Consider the following 12,860-nt stretch of genomic DNA (forward strand, 5'->3'; position numbering starts at 1 on the left):
CACAAGAGAAAGAAAGGTTGCAAAGAGAGGTTGAAGTATTGCCCACTACAAAAAGGGCAAAGACAATGGCTTCCACTGGTGTAGGAGCTTCTTCAAGTGCTCATGCAACATGTGTTCAGTAGGCCACTGCATTTCGGAGTCCTCTTCCCTGTGCTACTACGGCTTTTTCTTCTGCGAGTGCACATGGAGCTCCTGCTGATTTTCCTGCTACATCTCGGTCTACTTCACATAGGCAGGGTAATCTTTACACATCATGGCATCTGCAAAGGAAGGCACAAGTAGATGCAGCTGTGGCCCGATTTTTTTACTCCAATGGGATTAGCTTCAATGTTGCTAGATCACCCTACTTCAAAGAGATGGTGTTAGAAATCAAAACATTTGGATCCACATATACCCCTCCCACATTTGATGCTTTGAGGGGCAAGCTTCTAGAGGATGAGGTGGTGGCAGTTAAGCAAGCTATTGAACGTGTGAAAGAGAAATGGGTAAAGTATGGGGTAAGTTTGGTTACAGATGGATGGAGTGATGTGCGAAGTCACTCACTAGAGGGTATCCTTGCATATTGTAGGGGATCTGCACTCTACATACACTCCATAGAGTGTGGAGTGCAACAAAAAACAGCACCTATATTGATGCAAATGTGGGTAGATGCAGTGGAATATGTGGGGCCGTCTAATGTTTTGCAACTTGTTTCAGATGGGGAAAATACCAATAAGGCAGCAGGTGCATTATTGGAGCAAAAGTATCCTCATATCCAGTGGAGCGCTTGTGTAGCACATTGCTTGAATAATTTATTGAAAGACATTGGCAAATTGGATTGGGTCAAGAATGTTATTGACAATGGAAAAGAGGTGGTTAACTTCATCACACGGCATAATTTTTCTCTTGCTTTGTACCGTAAATTTGCCAACAAGGAGCTTTTGAAGTATGCAGAGACAAGCTTTGCATACAACTTTTTGATGCTTCGCAGGCTCCTTGAAATGAGACCTTCACTGAAACAAGTTGTGGCAAACCCAGAGTTGGATGCATTGCCCACTTCTAGGCAGGCTCTTGGAATTTATTGTTATGACTTGTGCATAGGCAGTGATGAATTTTGGGCTGATGCATCTCACATTGTTGATCTATGTGTGCCTACTGTGAAGCTGCTTAACCGAGTTGATGGAGATATGCCTTTTCTTGGTAAGGTGTATGAGGGGATGGATCGGATGATTGAGAATATCAGACAAATAGAAAAGGATCCCCAAAGGTTGAGAGAATTGGAAGAGTTGGCTGTGAGCAGATGGAATCAATATTACTCTCCCATGCATGCAGCTGCCTTTGTGTTGGACCCGGAGTTTCAACACAAGGCAAGTGCACAACAGAGTGATGCAGAGGTTGTTCGTGGTTGGAACCTCACTCTTCAGAAGATGGTGCCAACTCCTGATGGACGGCGGAGGACAAAAGACCAGCTTGCCAATTATCGCAATAAGGAAGGCATGTATGGATGGCCAGATGCACAGCATGATAGGTAATATTAACTCATTTTAATTTTCAGATTTTAGGAACTTGTAATTTGTTATTTAATACAAAATTAGAAATCTGAAATTTATGAGTTTTGGAATTTCAGATTTCGAGTTGGGGCTGTTACATGGTGGGAGGACTATGGAGCTGATTCCCCCGAGTTGCAAAAGCTTGCCATCCGCATTCTAAGCCAAGCTTGTACCTCCTCTTCTTGTGAGCGTTTGTGGAGTAGCTTTGTCCATATCCACACAAAGAAGAGAAATCGTCTGCGAACGCAACGGGCCAATGATCTTGTCTTTGTTAATGCAAACTTGCGTTTGCTTAACAAGATGAGACACGAGTATACGCATGACAAATATATTGGATTTCATAGCGCAGATGATGCCCACTCACCTCTGATGATGATGATTTGTTAGTAGAGGAGAATGATGATGAGGAGGAGGAGGAGGCAGAGGTTGAGTCTCAGGATGAAGATGAGCTTATTATTTGATCATATCATCCTCGATGTAGCCTTTTTTGGGTTTCAGCTTTCTTTTTGTTACTATGACATTGTTAGAATTATTGCTATAATTTAGCAGTGACCAATGTAATGTAATAAGTAAGCTAGGGGCACTTTTTCCTCACTTAGAGGTTTTTCCCCCCAACAGCAGTTAGTTCACTAACTATGGTTAGTGAAGTGATAAGGTTTTGTCTCACGATTGTGGAAGGTTTACCTGAGCCCGTCGTGATACGCGGTGATCGGAGCATACTAGGGATTCCGTTAATCTCTCATATTCAAGCAGGTCGCGCCGCCCCGGCAACGGTGCCATGTGTGCACTTGTTGATGTCCAGTGCCAAATCGCTGCAGTTCAAGCTGCTCCTTCGATGGGGCAAGCAACGGTGGATCTACTCCAAGAGTTCCAAGACATCATGCTCTGACCGGAAGACCATGGCATTGATCTACTTCCGGACTTGACACCTCCAAGTCAGTTCCCTTATCGACTTTCAAAGTCTATGGAGAGGGGGTTGTTAGAGCAGCAATGGTCTCAATTATTGCGCGCAGGGTTTATTAGACCTTCTTTTTCACCTTTTGCTGCACCCATTCTATTTGTGGCAAAGAAGGATAAGTCCGCACGACTATGTGTCGACTACAGAGTACTCAACAAGCTTACGGTAAGCAACAAGTTTCCTATGCCCCGCATCGAGTACATCTTGGAAAGACTCAATGGTGCAAGATTTTTCTCAAAGATTGACCTCAAGAGTGGCTACCATCAAGTCCGGATTTTTGAAGCTGACATCCCAAAGACAACTTTCCGAACAGAGCGAGCTTATTATGAGTTCGTCGTCATGCCCTTTGGTCTGAAGAATGCGCCACCAAGATTCAACAAGATGATGTCACGGGTATTTGCAGAGTATATTGGAAGTCCCTGTTCATCTTTCTCGATGATATCCTTATCTTTTCCTTGCTACAGCCGAGTAGCATATTAAGGATGTGCGATGTGCCCTACAATTATAACGTGATAACCAACTATATCTCAACGCAAAGAAAATTGCTGGAAATTCAGTATTTGGGCTACATCATTAGTGCTCAAGGGATTCGATTGGACCCTGAGAAGATCTAAGCTATCACAAGTTGGGCTGTCCTTACGACGGCCCAGGAGATCTGATCCTTTGTGGGTTTGTGTCAAGCATACAGTTCGCACATGGAGGGTTTCTCAACATACGCAGCCCCTCTTACAGATTTACTCAAGGGAGTAAAGACACGCAGATAAAAAGTTCAAGTCATAGGCAAAGCTTTGCAGGCCTTTCACGACTTGCAACGGTTGGCCACGACAGCACCAGTTATGGAGATCGCCTCTTGGGATGATCCATTTGTGGTAATCACAGGCACTAGCAATGTCGCCATAGGGGTAGTTTTACAGCAAGAGGATAGGCCCGTGGCATACTACAACAGAAAGCTTAACGATGCCGAAAAGAACTATTCAGTGTATGATAGAGAGCTCCTCGGTGTCATCCAGGCATTAAATCATTGGAAGCCTTTCCTATACGGATGGACTTTCACGGTGAAGACAGATCACCAAGCTCTTAAGTGGCTTCAAACAATGCCTAGTACGCAATGGAGCGATCGGTAGCAACGGTGGAGCCAGATATTCCAGCAGTTTGGGGGAATGATCGAGTACGTTCCTGGCAAAAACAACCCCGTTGCAGACGCTCTCAGTTAGAAAGGTTCCATCCAGACCATTGAGCAGGCCACTGTGCTCGAAATCAAAGGAAAGGATCTTGATAGCATGAAGGCACAATAAGCGGAGTCAGCAGAGTTTGGCATGCAGTTCCAGTTAGCCACGACGCTTGCTCCAGGCCATTACTCATTAGAGGACGGTTGGCTTTTCTATAAGAAAGGATTATGTGTACTCAAAGACAAACGGCAGTTGCTTCTTCATGATGCCCATGACGCCCTTACCGGTGGTCGCAGAGGTATCAACGGGACTTTGGAGAAATAGGCTGGGTAGGCACATAGGCATTGCTCCTCTGTCTCAGTCACTCCTAGTGTGCAAAGCATACATATCCGCTGCTCCCTGGGTATGCCTGCTGCTCTCCCCGTCTTGACCCTCACTTGATGAGATGAAACACGCATCTGGCCAATGGCAATCCTCACTGCATGCGAGACTCCTCTGTCCTCGAGTTATTGAAACCAACAGAATGTAAAACATGGGTCGATGAGATGAACAACTCACTTTATCTGGTGATATGGAGGGAAAATTGGCGTGGAGCAAAGGTTGAAAACTTAATTGTTCCAGACAATGGTGTGTCCATATATACATATACATGAGAGAGAGAGAGAGAGAGAGAGAGAGAGAGAGAGAGAGTCAGTCTATTATAGTCTGCAGGACACTGAAAGGTCTATGAGACTAGGAAAAACCGGATACATTAGAAAAACTAAAGAGTGGGGCCATTAAAACCGGCATTCACTCCGAAAGCCCTACTTGCATCAGTTACAGACAGAGAGTCTTTAGGTTTCGATTTGAACTCCCAGATGAGAGCTGAAATCTACAGAAGGTAAAACTTGGGTCTATGAGATGGAACAATTCACTGCATCTGAGAACTGTCAGGAGTGCATGAAGCATCTTTTGAGAATAAAATAAACAAAAGACAACATTTATGATTGACACTGCTTTGTTGAGACATATTGGAGTCGGCTTAATTTCAATGAGGTTGGTTGACAAAGTGAGCAGGTTTCAAAATTTCCTGAGCGATGCTAACATCCATAGTCCAGTTCTATATGTTCTCTTTTCTTTTTTAGTATATCCATTCTAGTTGCTGCTCCTTCCTTTGGTGTTTTAGTCTGCTTCATTTGGAGCATCCTAAAATGATTACAAGTTGTGGTTTTAAGTTACAATATTGTATACACTCAGGCCTTTCATGGAGTAAAATGGGAAAAGTTCAACAGTGAGAAGGTTGCCTCATTGGCTTATGCTCGCATTCAAGGCAAGACAGCTCTAATTGCACATTTCCAAAATTCAAGCTTGATGAATGAGGATAAAAGATGCCGCCCTATCCTTTTTCACTCGAATGGACCCAATGTTGGGGACCAGGTAATTTGAGTTTGTCTTGGGCTTTGTTTATAACACAAGGCGTCTTAAGCAAGTCAGCCTTTCAATTTGGAAGTTTACACTGGTTGCAGAGTGTCTTCAGCTCACGGCCTTTCACCCCATCGTCTCCTTCCTATGCTCAGCGAGAGGAAGCGCGGGGGACTGGGTTTCCTGTTGGGATAATAATATGTGAACAATTTTCCTCGTGTGTTTAAATTGGCCCTTTAAGAGCTCACTTATTGTCATTGCTTCATGAAGGAGCCTTTTCCTGTTGGACCCAATGCACGTACACGAATGAGCAAGGGTCGTGCTATTACTGGAAGTCATCAGGGGAGTCCAAAAGGTGGGAGCACTGACCGTAAAGATGAGTCACCTTATGGAGATGAGGCATTCCTTCAATTTATTCAAAGCTATGATGGAAAAGTTGTGTGATCCATAGTCGAGGTTTATTTAAAAGGTGCATAAAAATGTGCTTCCGTTCTGTTGGCTAGTCAGGATTGGGATTATGCTTGCATATAAAATTAACTTTTCAGATGGATAGAGTTTGCCTGTGGCAGCCTGTATGCTTATCCACTTGCTTCACAGTTCTGGAGTAGAGCTGGCTGGCTAACATGATGCTCATTTGCAAGGAAATTGTTATTGCAGGCTCCTGGCTGTGCTCATTCTAACATCAAAGGCACTAGATGTAAAATTAACACATGAGTGTACTCGTATAATGTGTGGCGCTCGAGATGAAAGCAGAGTGTATTCTTATTCACCAACTTGCACAGATCGTGGCAGGTTTCATGCCGTGAACTTAGATAGTAGTTGTATCATTTTAAACTGAAAGTAGCAGTGCTTCTATGTAAGTGGTCTTCCTTCTGGGATATTGCTCATCTGAGATATTTTGAGTGGAATGTGCACACCATATGCCAATTAATTCTTTCGGAGGCCATCTTCTTGTAAGAGATCAAAGCTCATCTTTGGTTGAGTATCCTGGGGCTGCTGTTGGTTTCAGGGACTGATTCATCTAATTTATATATAATTTCTTCACGTGAGAGCTCTTTTCATGGTTCTCGTTCGAGTTTATAACACTCATTTACAAGGCTCATAGAAAGAGACCTGATCTTCTCAATTATCTGCGTTGATTTTTTACAACTAGGATGATTTAATCTCTCATCTCAAAAGGACTATTAAAGCCAGCATGACATTTTTGCTGCTACAAAGCTGTAGCATAAGCTCTGCGTACCACTGAAAAGCCTGTTCAATAGCTAGTTAGAATGCTAAACATGTCTCTCAGTTTTCTTTTAATAAGGTTTTTTGCTTAGAATTGCTCATTTGGGAGAGCCTAATGAAATACTCGTCTTCATAGCCAACTCTAGGTTGAGTGAGCTTTTGGGTTTTCTCATTTGCTTGCTCCTTTAGTGCCAGCCTTTGTCATGGCTGAGTCTGCGGTTTTCCTCCGAAGTTCTAGTGAAGACTCACTACTGCGTGTGGAGATGTGTGTAATTGCGAGAGCGTATGTGTATACTATGGTCTACACCTATCGTTGTTCACTGATGACATTGCTGGAGATGTCATAGTAGCTAAGTCCGATGCGTGATGAAGTCCATGGTTTTCAGCTTTAAAGATGATATCATGAGGTTGAGACTACACTTCCGTTTTGTTTTTGGATTTGGTGCATTTTGCTATATACATCTCTCTCTCCTGTAGCTACACACCTTTAGGACCTGGTTGGATTCGAGGGAGCTTCCAGTGAAGCTGAGTTTCTACAGAGATTACTGTCTTCGTATTTCGGAGGAGGGATTCATCACACCACCAGGGTACATTGAGCTTCATATGCCTCCCTCGCTACGAATCTCCATCGGACAGTTTCGGGTATCATCACACCGCCTATGCATAGAGAGCGGCAGAGCAGAGGGGATCCCTAGGGAGCATCGTATATGCATATTGTGCGATTGTCAGGAGGTTGAGTCGGAGGAGCATTTTATTTTCAGGTGCCCAGTGTACTACGAGATCTGAGATCGCTACCACTGTCTCTTCAGAGACGGCTCCAGTCTCCTTTCCAGATTCCTCGCCTACCCAGATCAGAGATGCCTCACGGCCTTCATTCACGAGGGGGTCCGACACAGAGAGTACTTACTCAGGCGACGGGGCTTGGCCACACCATCAAATATCTCTTAGAGCAAGATCACACAGTTCTTCCCATCGAGTGACATTGATCGTCCAGTGTCTAGCCGCAGACGTGACAGAGACCCTGACCCGATGCTCGCAACACGACACACGAGACATCGAGGGGACACAGATCACTCTGAGGGACCTCCCGTCATTGTTTAGACCCGGAATACGTCCCACGGGAGTCACGGTGGCTCTGGTCTTGCATCGAGCCTCCTCCAAGAGACAGAGACGCACGGGATTCCTTGACAGACGTGAGCGCCTCATCACCGGCTATGTACCAGCCAGGGCGACATGACAACGAAGGATTACGTTCCGCTCCAGTCTTTTTTCTTTTCATTGTCATACCTAGATGTATTTGATTATGTATGATCAGACTTAGGATTCAGCACGGGTGATGATGCTCATTTTAGTAGCCCCACCCTTACTTTGATTTGTATCAGGTTTTCTTTCAGTCTCATAGACCTATTGGTCTTCCGAAGACTAATAAAATTTCTTTTCTTTCTTTCTTTCTCACTTAGAGAGAGGAAGCACCATGGCACTTGCTACTAGAGTTCATCAATGATCCTTGTTGCCCCATCTCTCTCTCTCTCTCACTCAGGAAACACATTGCTACTAGAATTAATCAAATTAAACTCCATATATATCAGCCTTATTGCCCCATTAGATAGTACAGGGGAGTTTGCCATGACATAACTCGAAATCGATGCCATTTTTTAGATAATGACATATCTTCATCGGATTTGGGCCTTACCCAATGGGAGACTATTGAGGTTGGAACTAGTCATCCACATGACTAGCAAACAGAGGGGTTAGTTAGTATGCAACTATAATATCCAAATGGTTTGCTAGCCAGGATACTTAGATGGATCAACTCCCATCTTTTCAGTACAATTTGGATGCCACATCCCCTCAAAGTCCACGAGATGAGATCAATCGTATCATATGGTTGGATCTACTATAGCTCTATACATCATAGACTTGGAGGGGGAAACTAGGAGCCCCCCACCAAGCTCCACGATCACTTTCTAAGAGTATCCGAGGATGGAGTGATTATTAGATCCCAGAACTTGGATGATAGACGAGTCTCACATGCATTGAGGATTGCCATTGGATAGTTGTGGGTCTTGTCCCATCAATAGAGGATTGAGTTATGAAGAGCCATATGCACACCTAGAAAGCCATGGATCTGAAGGCTATGTAACTGGAGGAGGAGCACTTTCTATGCACACGTCTAGTCTACTACAAGATTTGTAGATATATCACTGCCTTTTTTAGGAGGGACATAGATTTAGGTCACCTTCCCGACTGATCCATTCTCACAATCAGGTTTGCATCGGTCTCTACTTGATCTAGATGCGACGACAGGGACTCTATTGAGACAGATAACATTGTAGGAGGTGACGGTGACATGGGAGATAATTTGACCAGGCGTAACGGCATGTCACAAACTTCTACGCATTTGAGTCGGTACAGGTCATAGTGGATTGGAGGAGGAGAAGCTAGCTTATATGAGAGTAAAGGGGATTAGTGGGAAGAGAAGACGAGAAGATTGGAGCCAAAGCCACAAAGACCATGCATAGAGCACGTGTGATGAAGGTCCAGTCTGTCTTGACTCTAAGAGGGGACCGTCAGAGTTGAGGTATTACTCTTGAGATGGCCCATTGGATACAGAGATTACAAAGGTCACACCTCCCACCATAGCGGGCGACGACTCAGCAAAGGCAAGGACATGTTATTTTCATATACCATTGGAGAGTTGTCGCGATAGCAGGATTTTTGAATTTTTTGGTTTTGGTTTTTGAGTCTTAGTATGGCACTCAGCAAGGGTCCTAGCAAGCCCTTGTATCAATCCATGTTGGAATATATGAGAGACTATTTTTAGGGTACTTTGTCATTGGCCTGTGAGGCTTTGAAAAGATGTTAATATATATTTCTTTCTTTCTTCCTCTCTTTCTGTGGTTATACTCGGATCTACTTCTCGTAGGCCTTCAAGATTGTGATTGGGCAATTTCGATTGTTCTCTTGAGACATGGGACGGATCTATAGTAACAATGATATGTGGAAGGTTCAATCAAAAGAGCACTTTACATTCGAATGCCTTGTGTACTATGAGATAGGTGAATGGCACCACAATCTGTTTAGGAGCAAATTTGGGCCCACTCATATTTCTTGGCCCATCCCATCAGCGGCACGTTGAGAGACCTTTTTACTTGAGGCTCAGTGATGTAGAGATTGACTTCAAGTGATATAGGACGACCAAGAGGACCCGTTCGACTTCCAACCAAAGGACAATATTATAGACTTCTTCTACCTAAGAGATATCAGACTAGAGGCTGGTACAATATTAGACTAGAGAGCACGACATGAGAAACTCTCCTTGGTGTTGACTAATACACGAGGATCGTAAATGTCTCCTCCTCACTCTTCAACTTGGAAAGACAGATCACTAGAGTGATGGTGGCTCTTGTCAGACAATGAGCTACCCCTTGGAGACCAAAAAGGAGAGAGAGGGGCCCAAACAGATTTCCCATGTTGAGCACTAGCAACATTTTATCACTGACTTCCTTTGTCAACGATGCCAGCCTCACTAGATCCATTGCTCGTTGAGATCATATCCTCTATCCTCAGCCGATTTGTAGATTTGGTCCCTAGATACCATATAGAGTTTTTGACTCTTATGGACAGGCGACCAACTAGTCCACTGAGGGTCCCTCCCCCCCTTCCCCTCTTGTTTCTCATGTGGGCAAATATGCTAGGCTATGTGTACCCTTCCGTTGAGACATTGTAGTGTATTTCTCTATTTGGTATTCTTGACTTAGACATCAGTCTTGGGTATGGATGCCCACTTTAGTGGCTCCACTCCTTAACTTTTGTTGTATTTGGTTCTTCAGTCTGATAGACCCTTCAAAATTTCAAAGACTTTCTCTTTGAGAGAGGTTTATTAATGTTTACCGAAGGCAAAAAAGCCTTTGAGACCAAGAATGAACCTAAGAGTACACTCCCCAATGAGCTACTACTTAAAAAAACTCCATGAGAGTGGATTCTATCATGTCATGTTGTGTGTAATGTATCTATAAATTATATTTCTGATATATCTTGCTTTGGACATTATTAATTTTAGTCGAGTGAGACTATGACAAAGTACTCCATAGGAGCGCACCGGACGCAGCGGGGGTCCTAGTGGATACTTTGTGTGGTTAGTTGGGGACGCCTGACTAGCTTGTGTTTTGCCATGCTAGATGATCGGTATTGTGGGTGATTCCATGATAATACTGATGTCTCTAGTGTTATTGGTGTTATGCTTGATTATTGTGCTTTGAGAGCGGTTATGTTGGGATCGGTTGATTTGGTGATTCGTTCAATCAATTGTTAATAACTAATGTAATTGGCGGCTTGAGTATAGGTGATGGAACTCATAGCGAGAATTGGAGTTAGTGCAAGGCTACCGATCGAGGTGTCGCATAGCGCATTATATATGGCCATGGGCCAATTTTGTATTTGCTTTATTATTACGGGTTTGAGCAATATATTTTATAGTGGACATAATTCATTTTTGGGCTCTAAGAAAGCTATGTAAAGCAAATCCCTCATTTTTGGATGAGAGGGATAATTTTGGCTCCTTGGTGCTTTTATAAAATATCATAAATACTCTAGATGAGGAAGCATGAGCCACTCATCTAGGGGGGGAGATTGTACCCAGTCTGTTGTGTTCTCGTGGTGTGCTTGAGCTCTTTTTCTCCAATTGATTAAGTGGTGAATTTGTGTGTTGAAAAAATTACTTTCTGGTTTCAGTGGTATCAGAGCTTTGGTGATGCTCTTGTGAAGTAAGAAGGCTATCTCGTGGTTCGTGTGAGAAGAAAAAGATACTTGGAAGGAGAAGTTCTTGTGATGGACAAAGAAGAGAAAGCTTACGGAAAGAGAGAGAAAAAATATGAATAAAATTTCGAGAGGACTCTAGGAGTCTAAGGGGGCCATCGCCATGATGCCCATGCAGCAAATGATCACGTCTCTTGAAAGATACTCCCATTGCGCGTGCCTTAGTCTCTTGTGGACTGCAACAAGGCCATGACTTATTTTCTTCTCTTCCTCGAGCATTGTAAAATCCGTCGCCTCTAGCCCTCCATGATCCGCGCTAGCCTACATCGTTTTCTTGATTTTATATTAAAAGAGAAGGAGCATTGAGTTCACTACCAGCCTTTGCTCCTCTGGTCTCTGTCATCGCGGACAACAACACGCTGGTCCCGCAGTCTCCATAGCGTCGCCTCTGCAAAGAATTACCAAAAAAAAAAAAAAATCTGCCATCGAGTACCAGCAGTCGTTGCAGTCTGCTACACACAAAGGCACTTGGAGATCCTATCGCGCCGCCTCTGTAGATTTGTAGAGTTCACAGACTCCACACGGCCTACCTTAGCATACAATCTGCAGCAGTCGTCGTGCCGTCGTCTCACGTGCGTAGTCAAAGGACCAGATTCTGGAGGACTTTGCTAGCTTGGGGTCTTGGGATAGACTCAACACTAGAGTGAGCAGTCCTACGTCTTTTCACATATTGCGACATACTACACGCCATCGCCCTTGGGGAGACCTCTCAACGAAAGCGTTCTAAAGGCCAACTCAAGAAGACTCTTTTCCATTTGGTGACCTATAACTCAAGTGCTAAGCCACCTCGCCGACTAGCAAGGGCGTATAAAAGAGAAAGGAGGCTCCTATAAGCGATCGGAGCTTCACAAGACGAAGACCATTGCAAAATTTGAGAAGCTCGAATCAAGAAGGTGGTTTGAAACCATGAATCACCGAGCAATTAATTGGAGATCAGTCGAGTGCAAAGGCGACTTCAAGCGACAACATCGGTCACATATCTCCCACTCTAGTTTTTTTTTTTCCCACCTTCGATCAAAGAGCGAGATAAGTGATTTCTTTTGCTTTATATTTCATACACTTAGTATTTTCCGCTATCCATTTCTTACCATACACTCGAAACACACTTTTCCATCCGTTTAAATCTCATACACTTAGTATCCTAATTTTTCTCTGCTCTGCTTTATTTTGTATTTATCGCATTATCATGGCACATCAGCCACAACCACCCACGCTCCAAGAGTAGTTAGACGCACTTCATGCACAGTTGGCCGATGAGCGTGAGCATAGGGAGAGATTGGAAAAGAAAATCAATGGTAAGAAAAGGAAGAGACATTCATCTGACGATGAGACATCCAATGATGATTCTGACGATGATACTATTATCAAGACAGTCAAAGCCACACCGAGAGCACAAAATTTAAGGAAGGAGAGTAAGATAAGTAGAAAAGCTTTCTCATTTCAAAATTTTGATGGAAAGAAAGAAGCATGCACTATCTTGTCTTGGATCAGTCAGCTAGATGATTATTTTTTAGGGGAGAAATTCTTTGAAAAAGACAAGATTAAATGTGCTGCAAATCATTTAGTAGAGAGTGCTGCACTTTGGTGGAACATCACTAAGCACAGTAAAAGGCGACCAAAATCTTGGAATTCTTTTCAAAAGCTCATCAAGAGAGATTTTCTTCCCTCACACTTCAAAGCAAAAGCTAGACAACAGTGGGATACTTTCAGGCAGTTTAATAAGGAAACGATCTCCACATATACTGATAGATTTTGGCA

At 43.6% G+C, this 12,860-nt stretch overlaps 1 protein-coding gene across 7 annotated transcripts in view; it reads left to right on the forward strand.

The window, feature by feature from the left end:
• Positions 1–10,729, forward strand: part of LOC147890477 (protein MEI2-like 5) — a 105,194-nt gene extending 94,465 nt beyond the window's left edge. For 3 of the 7 annotated variants that reach the window (XM_087390343.1, XM_087390341.1, XM_087390349.1), the window contains 2 exons: positions 4,893–5,072; positions 5,328–6,283. In XM_087390343.1, coding sequence (XP_087246469.1) covers positions 4,893–5,072; positions 5,328–5,501 — 354 coding nt within the window. In that variant the 3' untranslated portion in view covers positions 5,502–6,283. Of the gene's footprint in view, positions 1–4,892; positions 5,073–5,327; positions 6,284–10,629 lie in introns of those variants that run through there. The other 4 variants (XM_087390346.1, XM_087390344.1, XM_087390347.1 and 1 more) reach the window with 4 other exon arrangements.
• The last annotated feature ends 2,131 nt before the right edge of the window (positions 10,730–12,860 follow it).

Source organism: Dipteris shenzhenensis, chromosome 19 (assembly GCF_047967505.1).
Source record: "Dipteris shenzhenensis isolate YYH24624 ecotype China chromosome 19, Dip_SZ_1.0, whole genome shotgun sequence".
In the NCBI taxonomy this organism is placed as follows: Eukaryota; Viridiplantae; Streptophyta; class Polypodiopsida; order Gleicheniales; family Dipteridaceae; genus Dipteris; species Dipteris shenzhenensis.